Source organism: Telopea speciosissima, chromosome 2 (genome assembly GCF_018873765.1).
Source record: "Telopea speciosissima isolate NSW1024214 ecotype Mountain lineage chromosome 2, Tspe_v1, whole genome shotgun sequence".
NCBI lineage: Eukaryota > Viridiplantae > Streptophyta > Magnoliopsida > Proteales > Proteaceae > Telopea > Telopea speciosissima.
In genome coordinates this window covers 11,370,805-11,392,294 of record NC_057917.1, presented here as the reverse complement: position 1 = coordinate 11,392,294, position 21,490 = coordinate 11,370,805, and the positions used below count along the sequence as shown (strand labels likewise).

Here is a 21,490-nt window from a genome sequence, read left to right as displayed (position 1 = left end):
ATTTTAGTTCGTCGAGTCCTCTTCTAAATGCAACTGGAATCGTGCAATTCCGAGTTCGGACGGCAAAGTTACATTAATTCCCGTTTGGTCACTTAAAATGAAGGGCATTTTAGTCAATCCGAATTGTTTTTGGGTTCCTTGAGAAAATCAGTATGTATTTTGCTGATGTGGCTAATTTTGATTGGTAGTGCTCATTGTCACGGACACGTGGCCGTAAACGGCACTCAAATCAGAGCCCAAACGAGGAAGTTATGGCCTAGATTCCATTTCGGGCTCTCTGGTAGGTTGATGTGCAAAAGATTCTAATCGATAAGACAAGGTTCAACCGGACTTTTTGAAACTTGAATGTGCGGTCCAGATTAATTCAGATCTGTAGATCCTGTGGTCCCTGATTGAGTGTAGCGCCTACATATTAAGCTCCCAAGAAGATTCTTTTTCGAAGGATATCATAAGCCCTTTCATTTCAAGATGAAATGGATGACTATCCGATGGCTGAGAAGTATTCCCGCCTTCACCGACATATCTGATGGTTCGCAGGAAGCCGTACGAGACAGCCAATAGGAGCGCGAAATGTCGCCTGCCACTGTCAGCCTTTGACATTGACTTTACCTCGTGATATTGATCTAACGGATGAGATCTTGAGCGATCTGACGTATGAAAAACATGCATATTTCAAAGTCAAGATTTGATGGACGATGATAAATGTGCTGATGCACTAGCGCTACATGGAATCAAGCACCGATATGATGCTTGCGCGCGCACATGTACACAGCCCTCGAGATTCTATTTTTAGCTCTACGAGTGGCCCAACTTCTAAACCCGATATCTCACTCATCCAATGGCCAAATGAGGTGAACTTTTTTTTATTTTGGGTAATTTTTCGAGATCTATCTATTGGTGAGCTGAGAGAACAGAGAAGAGAAGCAGAGGTCACCGGAAAAGGGTTGCAGCCCTAAATAGGTGATGTGTGTAGTCATGGCTTGAATCACCTTCTCCATCCCATGTGTTCAGCCTCCCAAGAAACCATTGATAGTCTGAAATCATAGTTTCAGCACCTCCCTTTGTGGTTGTAGCCAAGGAAGAAAGGGGAAAAGAGAAAGAAAAAAAGAAAGAAGGAAGGAAGGAAGGAAGAAAGAAGAAGGGGAAAAGAAGAAGAAGGAAAGGGGAATGAGATAAAGCAAAAAGGTTGAAACTCATCTCACATTCCGTGAAGGTTTAGTGCAAAAAAAATGAAAGGAAGAAGAAAGAAAGAAAAAGAAAAGGAAAGGAAAAGAAGAGAAAAGAAAAGAAAGGAGAGGAAAGGAAAAGAAGAGAAAAAAAAAGAAAGGGAAGGAAATAGAAAGAAAAGGAAGAAGACAGTGGTTTCCCACACTGTCAAGAACCACTCCAGGACTCCAGTGACAGAGCACACTTGAAGATTCTAGTTCTCCATCAAATTGGGAGAAATTGAAGATTCCAGTGAGCCACTAGAGTTGCCAGACTTCATCACCGGACATCAATGATCAGAGACAGTGCATGGTTGTGAGATTTTCTACACTTTATTGCATGTTGTGTTTGATATATTGTATTTCCATCGCATATGCTAGCTAGGTTATACTACCATAGACCTATGCTATGTGGATTTCATTGTAGGGCATTTGTATAAGCCCAATTGTTTTTATTGAGTTGTCTAGTTGCATCTGGACAAAGTGATGGTTACCAGTGGGTGCTGAAAAAATCATTGGGAGTAATACCCTTGTCTCTATACTTAGGGATAGAAACAGGTCAGATGTCCTGAGTTATAGGTGTGACTAAAACATCATCTGCCGTGGATGCGGCCTCTCAGTTTTATACTGGAAAAATTAGTGATGAGTAGATGCTGAGGTCCAAGTGACCATTACTCCGTGCACGTAGGCAAACTGCTGAAGCATGTATTTCTTTGTGTTGTTGATGATTGCTTGCTTTTGTTAGAAGTGCTTTTCTGCAGGATGGGTGTACACACCTGGTAGAGCCTTTGACAGTCAGGCTGGGGTGTGTATATGTATGCCATCAGTGAGGTCCTCCAGTTGTGATTGAGTCAGTGTGCTTGAGTGAGGGATCTCCAACAGTTGACACAGCAGCTCTTGGCAGCACTTTGTTTAGTAGCTCTTGGCAGCAGTATCAGTGACTGTTGTTGTATGAGACTGAGTCAAGATTGCTATTAGAGTGTGATTGTGTGTCTGTGTGTATTCTGAGAAGACTGTGTGGGTGGTTGTGGTGAGTGATCTCAACAGGTGAATAGATAGTGAAACTGTTGAGGGAAAAAAAAATTTATAGTCCACTGATTCACCCCCCCCTCTCAGTGGCCATCACTGTTCAATAGAGAGTCCCTCATCAGCCATATCAAGCGCTTCAGCTTTACTGCCACGATCTATCAAATCTGGTATGAAAGGAATAACAGGATCTATCAAGATCGGCGGGCTTCCAGTAATGAGGTGCTGCATAGAATCATCAATGATACCCGGGGTCGCTTTACTAAGATACCAGCTAAAGTAATGGACTCCAACACTACACGTGACTTCTTCCACAGATGGAAGTTGGATGTGGACTTTATTTGCAGTAACCCAAAGCCTATCAAGTGGCCTTTCCCTCCTGATGGTTGGACAGCTCTTAACTGCGACGGGTCTATTCGCAGGGACGGAATGGGAGGTTATGGGTCCATTGGTCGTGACGCTGAGGGGAAGGCTCTCTTTGCAGTGACAGGTGCAACGGTGGATCAAAACATTCTGCGCATGGAATTGTTAGCCATCAAAACTGGTTTGGTGAAGGCGAGAAGTTTAGGCATTCATCAAATCTAGGTGCGCTCGGACTCGATAACGGCTGTGCACTCGATTTCAGGGAGATTCAAGGTACCCTGGTAACTCTTTGATCTAGTTGGAGAGATTCAGGATATCTGCGACTGCTTTCAAAGCTGCGTGTTTGCACACCACGTCAGAGAGATCAACGCCTGTGCTGACTTCTTAGCAGGGTTAATCAACTATTGTCAAGAGGTTCATTTATGTCCAAATAGTCTTCCTCCTGCTCTCTCTTGTATTATAAGAGAGGATGCAGCTGCGAAGAACTACTACCATATGTAAATTACCATTTTTACTATAATACAAAGCTCCTTTCTCCAAAAAAAAAAAAAATACTAATACACAAAAAACATGTTTTCTAAATTATTTTCAAATTTCTACCAAAAAAAAAATATATTTTCAAATCTGTTTGATTAGTTAAAATAAGAGGAAGATATACTTAGGCTAGTGATAAAATAAAAAGAAGTCAAAGTCCAATCTTATTAGCATACAAAGAATATTAGTGATGAATGAGAGATAATATCTAATTATTTATATGGACCTTATCTCATAACTAATTTTGATTTTTGTTTTTTATTAATTTTATTAGGCAGAATATATGTTTACTATTTGGGGGCATAGCCTCTCTCTTTCTCTCTCCTCCCCTTTGAAATGACTTCTCTATCCCTATTCATTGAACCGAGAGGGGGCCCTCATTGGCTCTCGCCTGCCCGCGTAGCCTCAGCTATCTGGTAGAAAACACCTACCCTTATAAATAATAGGTCAAGAGATAAAGCATTGTCAATGTGGGAAAGAAATCTCTCGCACCAAGCCAATGGGAGCACAGGAGAGAGCGTTGCACGATTCGAATACAAAGAGACCCACATGTTAGGAGGAGAAAATGTGAGAGCGAGGGCACATGATATGGCAACATGTCCATCTTTTTCCTAAATAATATGTGACTATCTGTATGAGCTTTATAGATGAATAGATGTATTTAGAACTTGCAACCTTCTTTTGATTATCATATCTTATTTTCAAAGGTTCTTTAAACAATGGTATAAAGAGTTTTCAAAATAATTTTAAAGTGTACCTACCATAATGTCATTGTCAAGTATTGTTATTTTCTAACATATATATTTTTAAGGAAAAAGAATTATGTCGGGCAATGTGGCCTATGCCGATACTCCCATGAGTCTATCTCTCTCCTCCCCAATATGAAAAGACAATCGTACCCCTTATTTTAAGGAAGGGAGAGATAGACACATGAGAGTGCTGGCATAGACAACACTCCCAGATAAAAAATTGCTTCCTTATTTTTATTTGACACCTTAAATACTTTCAATAAGAAAATTCAACTCACAATGCACCGTGAGATGACGTCTTTGCTCCCTGAATAGATATCTAGGTGTGCTCATCCATTGGATCAGCGGTTGTGTAGAGACCATGCTCTTGCCCGTTAAATTATTTGAATCAGAATTTATTTATCTCAATTTGAGTAAATGGTTGATGGGTATGAATGTATGATAGTGAAGCGAATCTTATAAGAGTAAAACTTGTCCTAAAAAATGGACTTCGAAAGTAAGGACTCAAGAGTCCAGACTATATCACCTCACGCTAAAAGGACTAACGCTGTGAGTATCGTGCCGTGCATTACAAAAGGTTGTCGTTTGCGTAAAGGGCGGAGACTCTCGGCCCGAGAGATAGCAAATTCACTTCGTTTTCACCGCCAAAGGCCTGACGATAGAAATGGATCTAAAACCTTTTTGACAGAACCGAACTCCCACTTCGATCTAGAACTGTTCAAGTACACCATTCCCATTTTATCTGTGATTGTGACCTCGAGGAGATGGAATCGTTATCCTCATTTGTTACAGTACGGTGTTGTAACGTATCGTACAGTGTTACAAAGGTCATATGATACAACGAGTCCCACAGGGTGTACATGGCCTCTACAACCACTTTACGATGCATTACAGCACCGTGCTGTAACAGAAGAGGATAAAAATTGAAGGAGATGGCTCCACTATAAGAGTTGTTAAATTCTCTTTGTTTATTGGATAAGAACTACCAACCATCCGATTGGAGTCATTAGTCAGATTTTCATTATCTAAGCATCTGCATTGCTTCTTGATGCTAATCTGATGGTTGAAACTTGGAAATCACAACTTAAGTGAAAAAAAAATGATGGGGACTCACCGTTTACGGGATCACGCAATAAGACACCATAGTCCCTCACGGGTATCTCATTATATTTAAAATAAAATAAGGCCAAATGTTCTCTGTGTATCGGGGTGCAGATTGCACTCAGACACATTGGGGTGGGCAAAATGATCACCAAGTCCCCCTAAATGATAGAAATATTCACCCCATGTGTGTGGATGCACCGTTGCCACACAGAGAACGTCAGCCCTTAAAATAAAACCTTTCTTTCAATAGCAAGATCATCATGATCAAGGTTTTTAATCCCGGGATTGGTCAAGGCCGAAACCGATGCAATACCGATCCGGATTGTTTAAAATTTGCAAAAAACTCGTTTTTGTGGGAAAGGTCTTAGAATCGGCCAGCATCAAGCAAAAAAATATTAATAAAATAAAAAAAATATATGAAAAAATGGTAATCATGCCTAATCCTTAATTTGAGCTTATTTAATCCCTATTTTTATGTTGAGTTTACCTTGTCCGCCTCCTCAACGTCATCCACTACCGCCATTAACTAAAAAAACTTCACGTTTATTTCTTAATGAAAAACATTATAAGATCCCTCCATTGAATCTCGCAAATTTAAGGCTCTAAATTGGAAAATCTGGGTTTTAAAACCCTAACCACCTTAAGAAGATAAATGTTTAAATGAAATAAAATATTTTCTTAATCAATTCCTCAGTCAAAATGGCAAGATCTCCCCCCCCCCCCCCCCTTTCCTCCGCGATTTTAGGGTACCAAATCTGTGAATCGAAATTTAAAAGCTCAAACAAGGCTCCTAATCTTCATAACCCACAATTTTCACATGCGGATTTGAGGCTAAATCTCTAAATAATGGTAAGATCAATTTTTATATAGAATGAAATATTCCTTAATCTCTCACCAAAAAAAAAAATTTCCTTAATCAATTCTTGGTAAAAACAGTAAGATCCCCTCTTTTTTCTAGCGGATTTGAAATGAATCACAGCTTGAAAGGCTTGGGATGAAGAAAAAAATATGGGTTTTAAACCCCAAAAAAATGACAAGTATGGGACCAGATCTACAACCTTGCCATATCGGTCTGATCTCGAGATCGGCCTTGATCGATACCGATTCAATCTGGCCGATATCGGCCGATCCAATCTGAGATTATGAACCATGATCATGATCTTATTTTGTCATTAAAACAGAATAATGAGGAGAAAGAAAAGGTCCTAATTACTTTTAGGGAAGCAGTTTTCTATACAGGAGTGGCCTACACCAACACTCCCATGTGTCTATCTCTCTCTTCCTTAAAACAAGGGGGTAGAGGTGTCTTTTCACATGGAGAGGAGGGAGATAGACTCAGGAGAGTGCTGGCGTAGGCTACACTCCCAGCCGGACAAAGATCTTTTTCCCTTACTTTGAATAAAAGTTGATCGAGAACTCCGTTTGGTGGTGGTTTTGGTGGGTCCCAAGTCCCAACCCACTCCAACCCCACATCACGTGCAGCATATGATGCAAATGTTTCTCTTCAACTTTGTGCGATCTGTATTCTAAAAGTCTAGAGTTTGGTTCCACTGCATGTACAAACAGGTGAACGTACATGTGAGAGTCAATCACATTTTAATTTTGTTTTCATAAAAACCCCTCCTCTCCTTGTAAATGGCAAAAATAGGATGGGTGGTTGGCTCTCACATGTATGTTCACATGTTGGTACGCGCAAATGATCCATTCTCTAAACGACTTGGTGAATATGAAGGAAGGCCTAAAAGGAAAAGGAAAAATAAAAAGTTAAATAAAAGAGTTTGGTTCCTCTGCACGTACCAATAGGTGAACATACATGTGAGAGCCAACCCCCAATCCTATTTTTGCCATTTACAAAGGGAGGAGGGGTTTTTATGGAAACAAAATTAAAATGTGATTGGCTCTGAGATGCACGTTCACATGTTGGTACGTGCATATGATCTAGTCTCTAAATTACACCCCAAGTGCCCAATTTTTGAATTGACATTTGGGATGCCTTTTAAGTTACTCGTACTCTAAAATGATGTAAATTTTCCAATTTATCCCTCTCCACCACAACATCACCTCCACCTCCCCAACTACTGCCGCATCACCATTTCCTCAAGCCCCTCAGCCCTTGGTTTGGTGACCTGTTGTGTTGATTTTGGGGATTTTGCTTGCTTGTTGAAGATGGCTATGGCTGTTGGTTTGGTGAATGGTGGGACCTCATCATCTTCGTCATGGACTCAGAGTGGCAACACGAGACGGGGCAAGGTGGGATTGCAGGGGTTGAGGCGCTTGAGGAAATGGTGATGGCGATAGTAATTGGAGAGGTGGAGGTGATGGTGTGATTGAGAGGGATAAATTTAGAAATTTACATCATTTTAGAGTAGGAGTAACTTAAAAGGCATACCAAACATCAATTTTTAAAAATTGAGCACCTAAAATGACATTTTCACAAATATTGGGCACCTGAGGTGTAATTTACCCAAAACAAAAAACGAAAAAAATTCATCTCATTCCAATTCTGCTCAAAATCATTCATCGTACGAGAGTACCTACGACTTTGTCTAAGGAGAATAGATTGATGTTGTGTAAATTTGATCATGATTCTACAATGACCACTGTACGATTCCAGTTGAAGTTTTGGAATAAGAGTGTACATGGGGGTTTAAAATCCTCTGCAGTTTGGGCATTTTACGGTGCAAACAGTTCAGGCCTGAGAGTTCGATACATGGAAAATGCTTCATCCAATGGTGTTGAGTCCAAAAAAAAAAAAAAAAAAGAAGGGTCAATGAGCTCACACTATTAAATGAAGCATCTTTCACGTGTCGAGCTCTTAGACCCGAACAGCAAGGCATCACAAGATGCCCGAACTGCAGAGGATTTTTTTCGATACTAGGATGCCTAATCACTAATATGAAGATTTTATAGGATGTGAGGCACCACCTAAGGGTGCAAGTTTGACCAGGCAAATTAACAAACCCAAGCCCGCCTGAGCCCTATATGACCTATGTTAAGCTTTTCAACTCGTGTGTCCGATCATGGCCAGAGCTCAACCTCGTCCACCCTATATATAAATATATAATATACAATCATATATAGATAATATCATACATATAGTCAAAAAAATAAAAGGTCTAACCCAACCTTGCCTAGCCTTGAAATGACAAAAAAATAGAGGTTATCAGGGTCAATCAGGGCTAAAATAATCCAACGACCCGGCCCAATCAAGGCCAGGTGGGGTTGGATTGAGCCTGGTAGGGCTAGGGGTGGGGCTACAATATCCTAGCCTGATATTGGGCTAGCTGGGTTTGGCCTGAGTTGAGCTAGGGGAACTACGGTTGGGTTGGGGTTTTAAAAGCCTGGCCATGTCCATCATGTTCAAGCTGGGTTAAGCAGTGGAGATCTAGGGATAGGTTGGCCGGTTGGGATTTTAAAAAATGGGAGAGATTTCCCCATATTTCCTATGGGGAAGTCTCTCCCAATATCATTAGTAAGCAATCCACTCTCCCACCTAAGCTTAAAAAAAAAAAATCTTGAAATTAGAAACAGTCGACCTTCATCAAATCAAAAATCCTAAAGTTTAGAATTAAAAAGAAAGGAAAAAGAACTCTGTCTGGGAGTGTGGCCTACGCCAACATTCCTATGAATCTATCTCTCTCCTCCCCATATGAAAACCTGGGGAACTAGGGTTGGGTTGGGGTTTTAAAAGCCTGGCCATGTCCATCATGTTCAGGCTGGATTAAGCAATGGAGATCTAGGGATAGGTTGGCCGGTTGGGATTTTAAAAAATGGGAGAGATTTCCCCATATTTCCTATTGGGAAGTCTCTCCCAATATCATTAGTAAGCAATCCACTCTCCCTCCTAAGCTTTAAAAAAAAAAATCTTGAAATTAGAAAGCCTGGCCATGTCCTAGGGGAACTAGGGTTGGGTTGGGGTTTTAAAAGCCTGGCCATGTCCATCATGTTCAGGCTGGGTTAAGCAGTGGAGATCTAGGGATAGGTTGGCCAGTTGGGATTTTAAAAAATGGGAGAGATTTCCCCATATTTCCTACGGGGAAGTCTCTCCCAATATCATTAGTAAGCAATCCACTCTCCCTCCTAAGCTTAAAAACAAAAAATCTTGAAATTAGAACCAGTCGACCTTCATCAAATCAGAAATCCTAAAGTTTAGAATTAAACAAAAAGGAAAAAGAACTCTGTCTGAGAGTGTGGCCTATGCCAACATTCCTATGAATCTATCTCTCTCCTCCCGTATGAAAAGACATCTCTATGCTCTTGTTTTGAGGAGGAGAGAGAAACAAATGGGAATGCTCACCTAGGCCACACTCCCGGCCAAAAAATTGCTTCTCTAAAAAGAAATATAGATATCCATATTTTAGTAGAGTTTTTAATTCTAAATCTTGATACAATAAATAAATTTCATTTATGATTATTATATTTTATAAAAAATTAAAGATAAAAGGACATTCATAGGCAACTCACCCCAAAATAAAAAATTGTAAAACTCAGGATTTTGGAAGATTCATTGGATGGGGCAAATTTGTAAGCCGGCGTTTCTCAAACCATTGGATCGGAATCCAACTGATTCAAATAACAGGCCCTCGTCTAAAAGGGATCCATCCCCATTCCCCAGTCACAGCTAACACAGCCAAAACAATCCAACTCTCCAGTGGGTCTAAGTGTGTCAAACCCTAAATCGAACCAATCAAAACGAACCAAGCACTTATTAGGCCGGGCTCGGTTTATGAGTAAGCGTACCATTCGTTTTGGCTCGTTCGGATTAAACCGATGTACCACCGATTAGCTTGACCATAGATCCAAAGTTTGTAATCTTAGTAGAGAAGTAGTTTTTTGGATCGGCCAATATGGATCGGGATCGCTCAAACTTGGGCAAATATGATACTTTTGTCCCTATTTTTTTTTATAATAAAATTTTATTTTTTAACCTTTTTACCCCTGTTTGTGCAACTGAATCGGATCGGTATTGGGATCGATCTCGGCCAATACCAACCTAATCCGACCAAAATCGACTGATTTGATCCAAGATTACGGACTATGGATAGACCCGAATCGAAACTGCACCCGAACCTTGAACCCCAAGAATTCTACCTAATAATCCCTATCAAAAACCACTCTATACCTGGTTTCCAAATCGAACCTACCCTAACCGACCCCGATAACACAAATACAAACCGAAATTGAAAAGTCCTTAATGGTTCAGGCTCGATTTCCCTAAAAGTCACACCAAAACTGAAAAAAACCGAACCACCCGATTGACACCCTTAAATGAGTCCAACAATTCACACCAATAGACAGGAGTGGAGCACTAAGCGCGTGTTAATGGGTGGATCCATCGTCGATCACACAACCTTCCACACCAGTCACTGATATCACGCGCTCCTTGCTCTTGCAATTGCCCATAAATGTTTGTGGGTGATATAAGTGTACGAAGCTGATATGAGGTTTAGGGCAAAACTGACAGCAAGGGTACAGCACTACAAGCTCCAGTAAAGGTACAAGACGGCAGAGATAAAAGAAAGAGAGAGAGATAGAGAGAGAGATACAGTTATTTAAAAACTTCCATAGAAAAGTCTTTCCAACGTCGTTTTCTTTGCGTTACTTATATGTCCAGCCAAAAGTACCGGACTATGGCTACCTTTCTGCACGCAATCTCTCCCCTATCTTCTCCACTTTCCTTCTCTTCTCCCCCTCCCCCTTCTTCTCTTTTTTTTCTTCTCCTTCATTTTTTACGTGATTCTTTGACTTTCAGTTTTCATTTTCCCGTATTTGCCGTCTTTCGTCCTCTCTATTTGTTAATTTAATTCCTTTCCTTCTTTCAGATAACTTCACTTACCCTCTCTCTCTCTCTCTGTCTCTCTACTCTTATCCTTTTGGCCGTTCCCCTCTCAGTAGCTTTTTGTCCATTAGAAGATGTTGAAATTCTCTTTTCTTGTACCTCTTCTTCTCATCTCTGTTCTGGTTTTCCTCCCTCTGTTTCATGGAGGAATAGCCTTTGCTGCTGGAACCCCGGACGCATCAGAGCAATGGGGCTACGTTCAGGTCAGACCCAGTAAGTATCTCTCTTTGTGTCTGTAGTTGAGATAAGTCTTAATTGAATTCCTTTGTGGGTCTGAGTTAATTCAATTTCGTTGTTGTCACTGTAATGCAGAAGCCCATATGTTCTGGTGGCTTTATAAAAGTCCAAACAGGGTTGTAAATCCTTCCAAGCCATGGCCAATTATCCTTTGGTTGCAGGGTGGACCTGTGAGTATCTTGTTTTTTTCTTTTGGAAACCAATGAAGAATCTGCATTATTATTCATTACCATACTTGAATTCCCAACACATTTGCTTGGCGAAAACAGGGCGCTTCAGGTGTTGCGATTGGGAACTTTCAAGAGGTTGGTCCATTGGACATGGATTTGAATCCTCGGAATTCAACTTGGCTTCAACTAGCTGATCTCTTGTTCGTGGTCAGTGAGCTATGTTTCCTTTAATTTCTGCAATTAAATGAATTGCTTTTGATGAATTTACAGGATGAATCAGGATTTTGGGGGGGTCTGGGATGTTGGGTATTTATTTGTTTAGTTTTTCGTTTTCTGTAGGATAACCCAGTTGGGACAGGATTCAGTTTTGTGGAAGATAAAGCACAGCTGGTGAAGACCGATGAAGAGGCAGCAACTGATTTAACTACCTTGCTGAAGGAGCTTTTCAATAAGAATGAGAGCCTCCAACAAAGTCCTCTGTTCATTGTAGCCGAATCTTATGGAGGGAAATTTGCTGTTACTCTTGGACTGTCAGTTGTAAAAGCCATTGACGCTGGAGAATTGAAGCTTAAACTTGGAGGTAATTCAAACTGAATCTTTTCTTAATTTCAGAAAATTTTGAACCCTTCAGGTCCTACCATTACCAAACTTTGTAATTCAACTAGGACTCTTTTGATCTAATTTTGTGTGCTTTTAGATATTGTGTGGATTCTCCTCTAAGTTGCAGATTTTTTTTCCTTTTGTTCTACTGTGGTCATAGGTGTTGCTTTGGGAGATAGTTGGATCTCTCCTGAAGATTTTGTGGTCAGTGCTAGTCATAAAAATATCTGTTTCCCCTGTTTTCCTTGTTTACCCATTTTGGAACTCTTTATCATTTTGAATATTAAAGATGCTGATCTTAAAATGCAGTTTTCTTGGGGACCTCTTCTCAAAGATCTCTCACGACTAGACAACAATGGTTTGGAAAAGAGTAACAGGTACAAGTTCTACCATTTCTTTAAAAATAAAACTGGGGAGGGGGAGGGGGGAAGTGAGTGATTTTCCTTGAGGAAATTTCAGTTATCTAACAAAACACTATTTCCTAGAACAGCATGGCTCAGCAGATTAAACAGCAACTTGAGAATGGAAGCTACGAAGATGCAACAAATACTTGGAGTCAGCTTGAGGATATGATTAGCACCAGCAGTAACAATGTGGTAAGTCTTAATTATAAGTCATTGGATTCACTTGTTAAGTGGCTACCTGTCTCTATGTTTCCATGATGAGTAAATAAAGATTTTCAGCAATGCAGGACTTCTACAATTTTCTATTGGATTCTGCAAACGACCCTCTTTCCACAGCAGTTTCATCGTTATCAACAGCAGTAGCAATGAAGAGGTACTCAACATATCTCGCCTCCAAGAGGATTTCCGCCGGTGGTGTTGGAGACATTGATAGCTTCATGAATGGAATCATTAAGGAGAAGTTGAAGATTATTCCTGATAGCGTAAAGTGAGGCACCTTACTCTATATAAACAGATATTTTGCTTTCTGTTGGTCTCTATATTGTTTAACCTCTTTTCTGAGTTTAGTTTGTCAATTGCAGGTGGGGAACACAGTCTGGGCTTGTTTTCTCAACTCTTGCAGGTGATTTCATGAAACCAAGGATAAATGAGGTAAAGTTCTTTAGGATCAATGGGCATATAAATACATTTATTTACACCAGTGCAATAGCTAACATTAATTTGCATTAACAAAATACAATATTTTCCTAAGGATCTATCTATTACTTTTCAATTGCATTATGTGTCTTACAGCAAAGTACATGGTCATTTGAATCATCTGTAACATAATGAAGTCACACCTAACATGTCAAAAAACAGTGATTTATACAATAATGTAGAAGACATATCCACCTAATTATCTTACTCAGCAATGCCTGACAATGACCTCTTCGTGGTCATTCGGAAGACTAACACCATCTGTGATCAACATTATGGGCTTTAAACATTTTCCAATGGTTGCTGCAATTCTTTATAAACAAGTGGTTAGAACTTCAGCATCAGTTTAGAGGGTGAACAGATGGTTAACAAGAATATTTAAATTTTGATTTTTTGTTTTGTAGATGAAGCATCATTAAATATTTTCAACGGAAACTTTTGACTTTTATTAAGCTAACAGACTGGAGAAATTAAATATTATACCTGTCTTATTAAATTAGTTGAATAATTATGGGCAATAGACATGAGGTGATGTAGTTCATTGACCTCTTCTGCACCTCCTTGGTCCAAATATGCTCCAAATTTTTTTCCAGTTTAATTGGTATTTTTTGCATTTTTTTAATTGTTAGTCTATATGCTAAATGGAGATTTTAGTTGCTTAGGTCCTACTACCAGTTTAGGGAACTCTGTATGTCTTTGATGAATTGCTGTACTAAGAGAGATTCTTAATGTTTGAAATAGACTGGAAGACCAGATTGATTTCAAAAAGTAATTAGTCATTTAAGATTTTTACTTGTCTGGTTCTTCTTTATTGAGATGGATGAATGTACTTCAGGTATGAGTTCTACAAATAGGAATTACATTTAAGGAGTTTCATGTATAATTGTTGCACAGGTTGCTGAGCTTTTAGCTAAAGGGGTCAATGTGACAGTGTACAATGGACAAGTAAGCATTTGATATCCGTTTTTTTTTAAAGAATTCACCACCTTTAAAACTCTTTAACAGGATAACCCTTAGCCAATGGGTTAGATTCCTGGTGGACCACCCCATTTGTACTGAAGTTGGTTATGCTTAGTGGCCAAGAAAAGCAAGAGGAAGGGAATCTATAACTTTTGCAGAAATGGTTGGCTTTTGGGTGTATTGGACCACAGCCACACCATGATTAGGCATGGATAAAAATTCTAAATATCAACATTAGCTTTATGCCAATTATAAACATGGTTTTGTTCTTCCTGTGTAGGTTGATCTCATTTGTGCCACCAAGGGGACTGAATCATGGGTAGAGAAACTCAAGTAACTCTCTCTCTCTCTCTCTCTCTCTCTTTTTCTCACACACACACACAAACACTTGTTTCTTTCTATTAAAAATGAAAATTCTGAGACGCTCTTGAAATGTATTTTTCAGATGGGAAGGGCTCCAAGGCTTCTTGAGCTTAGACAGAACTCCCCTATATTGTGGGAATGACCAGATAACTACAAAAGGGTTCACCAAGTCATACAAGAATCTACATTTTTATTGGATTCTTTTGGCTGGCCACTTTGTAAGTAATCTATCTATCTATCTATCACCAGTATCATAATTTGTCACCAATGCCATCACCATTGAATGGAGATGAGGTTGTGATCTCGATCCATGACCCAAAACTACGGGATATGAAAAGATCCACCTTTACAACGTAACAAAGTAGGGATTCTAGTGGAACAGCACAGACTATGTCGAGCCAAGAGCATCATTAGTCCTTCAGAAAATGGTGGATGTAAGAATCCACAAACGTTCATCATAATTTGTCACCAATGTCATCACCATTGCCATTCAATGGTTATCTTTCAATTTTTCCTTCTACCCTTTTATAGAAGAGGGAACCATCGGTGTATGATTGAACGGCTGTGATCTGCGCCATCGTAATACAATCGGTGCTTTGGTGGGTCCCCAAATGGATTTGAACCCGGGTTGGTCAAGGAGAGACATGGTTTAAGTAATCAGAACTGGTCCTCCGATTGGAATCAGAATTGATCAATTCCAATCCAGATACCTGCTGATTCCTGCAACCCCCTTTTGAATCATCTCGATTTCATGTTTGATCCTATTTTTTGTCACTAAAATAGTAGTACAATAAAACTTATTTCTTGTAGCAAGCAAGGTTCCCAAGTTTATTGAATCAAAAAACTCCAAAAAATCACAGATTTTTGAAAATCTTTGCTTCTACATCTGGGTTTCCAATTTCTAGGGTTCTGGCTAATTCCAATCAATTCTGACCCAATTCAAATTAATGGAGACTGATCCCATGTCGGATTTGTATACCTGAACCTTGGTGAGAGAGTGTCCATTCCCATAGCAGGCCAACTTCAAATCAAGTGAGAATGGTCAGATTGGATTCAAAGTTGTTGGGAGTTGTGACCCTGGACTCTGCACCTTCAAGTCAATATTCCTCCAGGTTCTGGTGCTCCTGCACCTGCACCACCCTGAAGGGTAGAAGATAGACGGGAAGACTGGCCTCAAACCTTAAGCAGCTAAGCCTTTGAGGTGTCATGGGAACACGAAGCAGCAGCACACAGAGGCATAGCATAAAAGCGAGTAAAAACTTAGATTGTAAATAAAGTGTGAATCTAATTCCAAATTTGTACCTCTCTGATTCTGCGCAGGTACCGGTTGAACAGCCATGCGTTGCACTGAAAATGGCGGGTGACATCACACATTCTCCCATTGCTTCTGCGTAATAAGAAGTAAAACCAACATTCAATACAAAGTAAGGTGGGAGTTACAGCTTTACAGTTCAGCAGAAACATACCGAGACAGAAAGAGAGAAGGGGGAGATTGATTTTTATAGGAGAAATAAGCACAAAAGTTTAGATTGAACACTTGTTTCTAATATTTGTTTTATTTTCTTAATGGGAAAAAAGGAAAAAAAAGGTTTCCCTACTTTTTATGTTGAGTTTTCATTGAAAGCAAAAAAAAAAAGATACATTATGACCCTCTCCAGACCTTGCGGTTGCGGGAGCCTCATGCATTGGGTATGCTATTTATTGAGAGCAGCAAACCAAGAGATTGAAAGAATTGCAGAGGTTGATTTTTCTTGGAAATCACAACATTTTTCTCTGTTGCTCATTTCATCATAGTCCTCAGGTCTATGTCGTTTGACCTAATATTAGGTAACAAGGGGTTACAACTTATCATGTGATTCAAGCCATCCTTCAAATCCAATAACTTTTTGTGTCATTGTACGTTATCATTTCGAATAGAGTTAGTTGAAGGACAAGGATCCATGTAGCTGACCCCATTTAATTGGGATAAGTTTCCATTGTTTGTTATAAGTTAATCACATGTGCATGGATCTTGAGCTTTTGACTTGTCCATGGCTAGGCCGAAAGTGCTTGGCCCCGTGGGCTTTGCTTAAGCTTAGTTCAAGGTTTCAGAAATTAGAATCAGATTAGGTGGATCATCGGATTCGAAAGGAACTAGCCGACCCCATCTTCTCTCCACTCTATTTTAATACATTTATTTTGATCGAGTTTGATGTCGTTTCCCAGCTGATTCAAATTGGAACTGATGGAAATTGATTCGATGCCTGATTCGAGTTTGGGGCCTTAGGCTCCAAAGTTTCAAAAAATAGATCAAATCAATAAAGAATTGGCCGACCTAAAACCCATTTTCACTCTATTCTAATAAACTTGTTAAGAATGATTTCCAGAACTAATAGAGGCCGATTCAGTGCCTAATTTGAGTTTAGGATTTAGGGTTTAGGGTTGTCTTTCCACACAGTCTTCACACCAACCCAAGCCAAGGTGTGTTTCTTTTGATTTTGTTTTTAACTATTATATGTTGTTACCATTTTCTAGATGTTTGAGCTGTTTATGGAGACATGTTTACATTAAATTTTCAATGTTAACTTCATAATCATTTTATACATGTTTTGAGCTGTTATGGACACCCTAATTTCTGGTCTATATAATCCTCACAGGAAAAGTTTGCTGCCCAGTCGCATGGCCTCTGTACCAGCATGCGATCAATGAGGGGGGCACACAAGGGCATCCAACAGGAGGGGTGCAGCGGTCATTTTGCCCCCTTGTGTTAATCACTTTCTCCATTAATTGAACATAATGATCAATTAGGGATGTAAATGAATAGCTGAAATCCGTTTCCATATCCATGCCCATATTCGTTTAGCACTATTCAAATCCGTCCGAAAGCTAAATGTATACGGATACGTAGGCTATAGCTACCCGAAAAGCTATATTTACACGTAAACGGATAAAATATCCGATCTGTATCCATGTCCGGTACCGTTTAGCACTATCCGAAGCCATCCGAAAACTAATTGGATGCGGATGCGGATACAGCACTGTTCGAGCCGAATCCGATCCGTTTACATCCCTATGATCAATTACACCCTCTGAGTTAACTATGAGTGCAACAATGCTCAGGATTGTACATCCAAACCATATATAGAAACATGGCAATTGGTATGTAGGTAGAGGCTTTAAAGAATTTCGGATTATGCCCATTCCCCAAACCAATTTTTTTTTAAATTGGCCATGCATTGAATACAATAGGATCTTCATTTTTATTCATTCTCCTCCCCCCCTTTTTTAGTTATTAGTAAAATAGTAGAAAATCAATAAAACTTATCTCTTGCAATAACACTAACAAAACTTTTGAATCAAAATTCCAAAAAAATTACAAATATGTGAAAAATCTTTACTTCCCAATTTCATTTTCTTGGGTTACGATCAATCTTGAGCCAAAACAGACCAATTAAGAAAAGAAAAGGCTTTATTTAAAGAGAACCAACCCCCCCCCCCCCCCCAATAGGCCAACTTTAAGTCTTTAATACATGCATAGGGATTAAAATAAGCACTGGATTGATAAGTACATAACCATATCATGAACAGTAACGGTCTCAAATCGGTTGTATCAGCATATCCAGATTGGAATCGGCACCCACTGACACTGACTTTTGGTCAATCCCGTATCGGTGTAACGTTATGGACCAAGGGTAAAAATGTCAATTAAACCAAGTTTTAAAGAAAAATAAGGGCAAAATCATCCGATCCCAACCGCTTCATGTTGATCCAAATTGGTATCGGATCGGTATCAAGTCAAAATGATTGAAAACAAAATCATTTTGGGATTTCCAAATACACCATACCAGTGTTGTCCATTTGAAGAATAACATCTCTTGGATCTGGGAAAGCAGTGGATACCTTTAGAAACTGGTGTAAGATATCAACCATGGACGAATATGAAAGGACTTTTAGAATCAATCCTAAAAGGTGAAGCTTTCAACATGCCGAGGCAAAGTCACAGTGAAAAAAATGCATGAATTACAGATTCTTCACAATTCCAACAGAGTGGATAAATAGGATCAGAGGTCATATTTCGAACAAAATACATCTACGGAGACCTTTCCAAAGCAATTTACGCCCTTTCAATAGGCTATGCCAAGCCCAGGAACAATGCTTCTTAAGGGTAATGTTTAGGAAATCTGAGGAAGAAAAGTACCTTCTCCTTCTGGACCTTAACCCACAAAGCATTTGGGTTCTCTAGTAAACGCCAACATTGTCTAGCAATCATTATTAGGTTAAAACTACGAAAATCCCTAAAGCTAAGGCCCTCAAGACTCTTGCTTTGGCAAAGTTTGGACCACTTCATCCAATAAACCTCTTTATTGGAGTTGTCCTTCCACAAAAAGTTTTGGATGGCCATATTCAAAGATCTACAGATAGATAAAGGCAATAAAAACATAAACATTGCATAGGAAGACAAACTCCAATGTGGGAGTTGTCCTTCCACAACTTTAATGAGCATTTTTTTCCCAACATGGGAGAGAATATGTCCCTTCCACCCAACTAACTTAGCATTGACTCTCTCAACAATATTAGAAAAAAGCTTTTTTTTTTGTTTTTTTTTGTTTTTCCAAACTCAGTGGATAGACTCAAGTATTTCCCATGTTGAGGAACTTCCTTGAGTCCTAAATCAGATGTGATCCAATTTCTAATATTGATGGGGGTAGAAGGGCCGAAGCAGATGCTAGATTTGCCAAAATTGATCGCCTGGTCAGACACACCACAATAGTCATTTAATTAGAGTGCAAGATATGCCATTACTCTCTTCAACTTTTGCTTTATAAAAAAACAAGCAATCATCGGCAAAGAATAGATGAGATATGCATAGACCAAATCTACTAGATCGAACTCCTGAAATCAAATGAGACCCCTCAGCCTGAATCAATCTACAAGTAAAAGGCCTCCTGGCATAAAAAAGAACAGAATATGGGCTAAGAGGGCATCCATGTCTAAGTCCTCTCTGAGGTTTAACAGTATCAATGATTCCCCCATTAAATTTAATGTGCAATTCCACAGTGGTTACACACTGCATGATCCACTTAAACGAAATGTATGCTTCACCTTTCTCGCGGATGCGTATGAAGAAGTCAAAGTCAACCTTGATCGCTTTAGCGTATCAACACTATATCAAATCTCAGTTACTAAAAGTTATCTTAACTGTTTTGTGTAGTCTTTAAATAGTTTAAAAATGATAAATGAAGAAGATTTTTGAATCCCTAAATTATCTCTAAAAATATGAGGTACGTTTCCTCACCCAAGCCAAGACGCAAAGCTTCGTCTGTAAAGCCAAAAACTCTTATTTTCTTTCATATCTTTTCTATCTCCCACCTTATTTTATCTTTTTTTTCTTCCTTATTTTCTCTTCTACCTCTCCTGTGCACGTATCATATGGTATCAGAGCTAGGGGATGAATCAATGAGTGGAGAAGTTGGAACGAGAGGAGAGTATGCTCAAGGAAATACAACAACAAATCTTATCCAAATTGGAAGTGCAACAACATCTTCTCTCAAGACTTGACGAGCTATTTGAGAGACTGAGTCCAGGCCACCAACCCATATGAGCCTCTACTTCACAACAAACTTAAACTCTTAAGCTAGTTAAGCTTGACTTTTCCCCCTATAATGGTGATGAAGATATCATTAATTGGAAGTGTAAAGTGGAGATTGCTAGCAAGTACAAGACGACCTTCCAACTGTGCAAGATGAAGAAGAGATTCTACATCCTACACCGTAAAATGTGTTGGATTAGCAAATTTACAAACACAAAGAAGAGATCATATCCATTGGCAAGAAATGTCACCAGCCGAAGCAACTTGAGAATTACTCCAACAAGATCTGGGATTCTGTTGGAATTATTTTAATTTTTATTGTAATTTGGATACTCTGAAAATTCAATTCATAGAAAATGGTCTTGAGGATAAGATCAAATTTAAAGGGGATGGATTGTTACGTGCACACGTGGTAGGGAGAACCCTATTGGTAATTATCAGCTTATGTAATTAGGGGTAGTATGATAAGCTATTTGATAATGGGAAAAATGGGTTTAGTTATCAAAAGTGAAAAGTTATTAGAAGTTATCTTAACTGTATTGTGTAATTTTTAAATAGGTTAAAAACGATGAATGAAAAAAACTTTGGAATCCCTAAATTATCTCTAAAAGAGATGAGGTATGCTTCCTCACCCTAGCTAGGACGCAAGACTTTGTCTGTAAAACCAAAAACCCCTATTTTCTATCTCCCCCCTTATTTGATCAATTTTCCTATTTTCTCTACTCCCTCTATTGTGCATGTATCATCGGGTATCAAAGCCAATGGATGGATCAACGGTGGAAAAGTTTGAATTAAGGTGAGTATGCTCAAGGAAAGACAACAATAAATCTTATCCAAATTAGAAGGGCAACAACATCTTCTCTCAAGATTCAACGAACTATTTGAGAGACTAAATCCACGTCACCAACCCATACGAGTATCTACTTCATAACAAACTTACATTCCTAAGCTTGTCAAGCTTGACTTTCCTCGCTACAATGGCGACAAAGATACCACCCATTGGAAGTGTAAAGTGGAGATAACCAGTAACTACAAAGCGACCTTCCAATCGCACAAGATAAAGAAGAGATTCTCCATCTAAACCTCAAGATGTGTTGGATCGACAAATTCACAAATGCAAAGAATATATCCTTATCCATTGGCAAGAAATGTCACTAGCTGAAGCAACTTGAGAATTACTCCACCAAGATTTGGGGTTTAGATGAAATTATTTTATCTTTATTGTAACTTGGACGCTCTAAAAATTCAGTTCTTAGAAAATAGTTTTGAGGACAAGACCAACTTTAAGGGAATGGTTTGTTATGTGCACACGTGGTCGAGGGACTCCAATTGATAGTTACTAGCTTATGTAATAAGATGTAGTACGAGGAGTTATTCGATAATGGAAAAATGGGTTTAGTTATTAGAAGTTATTTTAATCATGTTGTGTAATCTTTAAATAGTTTAGAAACGATGAATGGAGAAGACTTTTGAATCCCTAAATAATCTCTAAAAGAGATGAGGTAGGGTTCCTCAACCAAACCAGGACGCAAGCCTTCGTTTTATCTTTTTTTTTCTCTCCTATCTTTTCTATCCCCCCTTTTGTCTTATCTTTTTTGTTTGTTCCCATGTTATCTCTTCTCACTCTCTTGTGCACGTATCATTACCCTACTCATACTGTTGGCTCAACGA

At 39.1% G+C, this 21,490-nt stretch overlaps 1 protein-coding gene across 1 annotated transcript; it reads left to right on the top strand.

Moving 5' to 3' along the window:
• The first annotated feature begins 1,616 nt into the window (after nt 1-1,616).
• LOC122653282 (serine carboxypeptidase-like 51) lies at nt 1,617-15,664 on the top strand. The gene is made up of 14 exons (XM_043847257.1): nt 1,617-1,628; nt 10,877-11,033; nt 11,133-11,227; nt 11,327-11,434; nt 11,567-11,807; nt 11,988-12,031; nt 12,137-12,204; nt 12,318-12,423; nt 12,519-12,718; nt 12,813-12,882; nt 13,822-13,872; nt 14,168-14,220; nt 14,333-14,468; nt 15,571-15,664. The coding sequence occupies exons 2-14, from the start codon at nt 10,895-10,897 to the stop codon at nt 15,643-15,645; spliced, it is 1,386 nt and encodes a 461-aa protein (XP_043703192.1). The 5' UTR covers nt 1,617-1,628; nt 10,877-10,894; the 3' UTR covers nt 15,646-15,664.
• The last annotated feature ends 5,826 nt before the right edge of the window (nt 15,665-21,490 follow it).

Coding starts and splice junctions, on each gene's coding strand:
- LOC122653282 (XM_043847257.1), top strand. CDS start 10,895: ATGTTGAAATTCTCTTTTCTTGTACCTCTTCTTCTCATCTCTGTTCTG. Junction 11,435..11,566: donor TAGCTGATCTCTTGTTCGTG/GTCAGTGAGCTA, acceptor CGTTTTCTGTAG/GATAACCCAGTTGGGACAGG. Junction 12,719..12,812: donor ATTATTCCTGATAGCGTAAA/GTGAGGCACCTT, acceptor TGTCAATTGCAG/GTGGGGAACACAGTCTGGGC.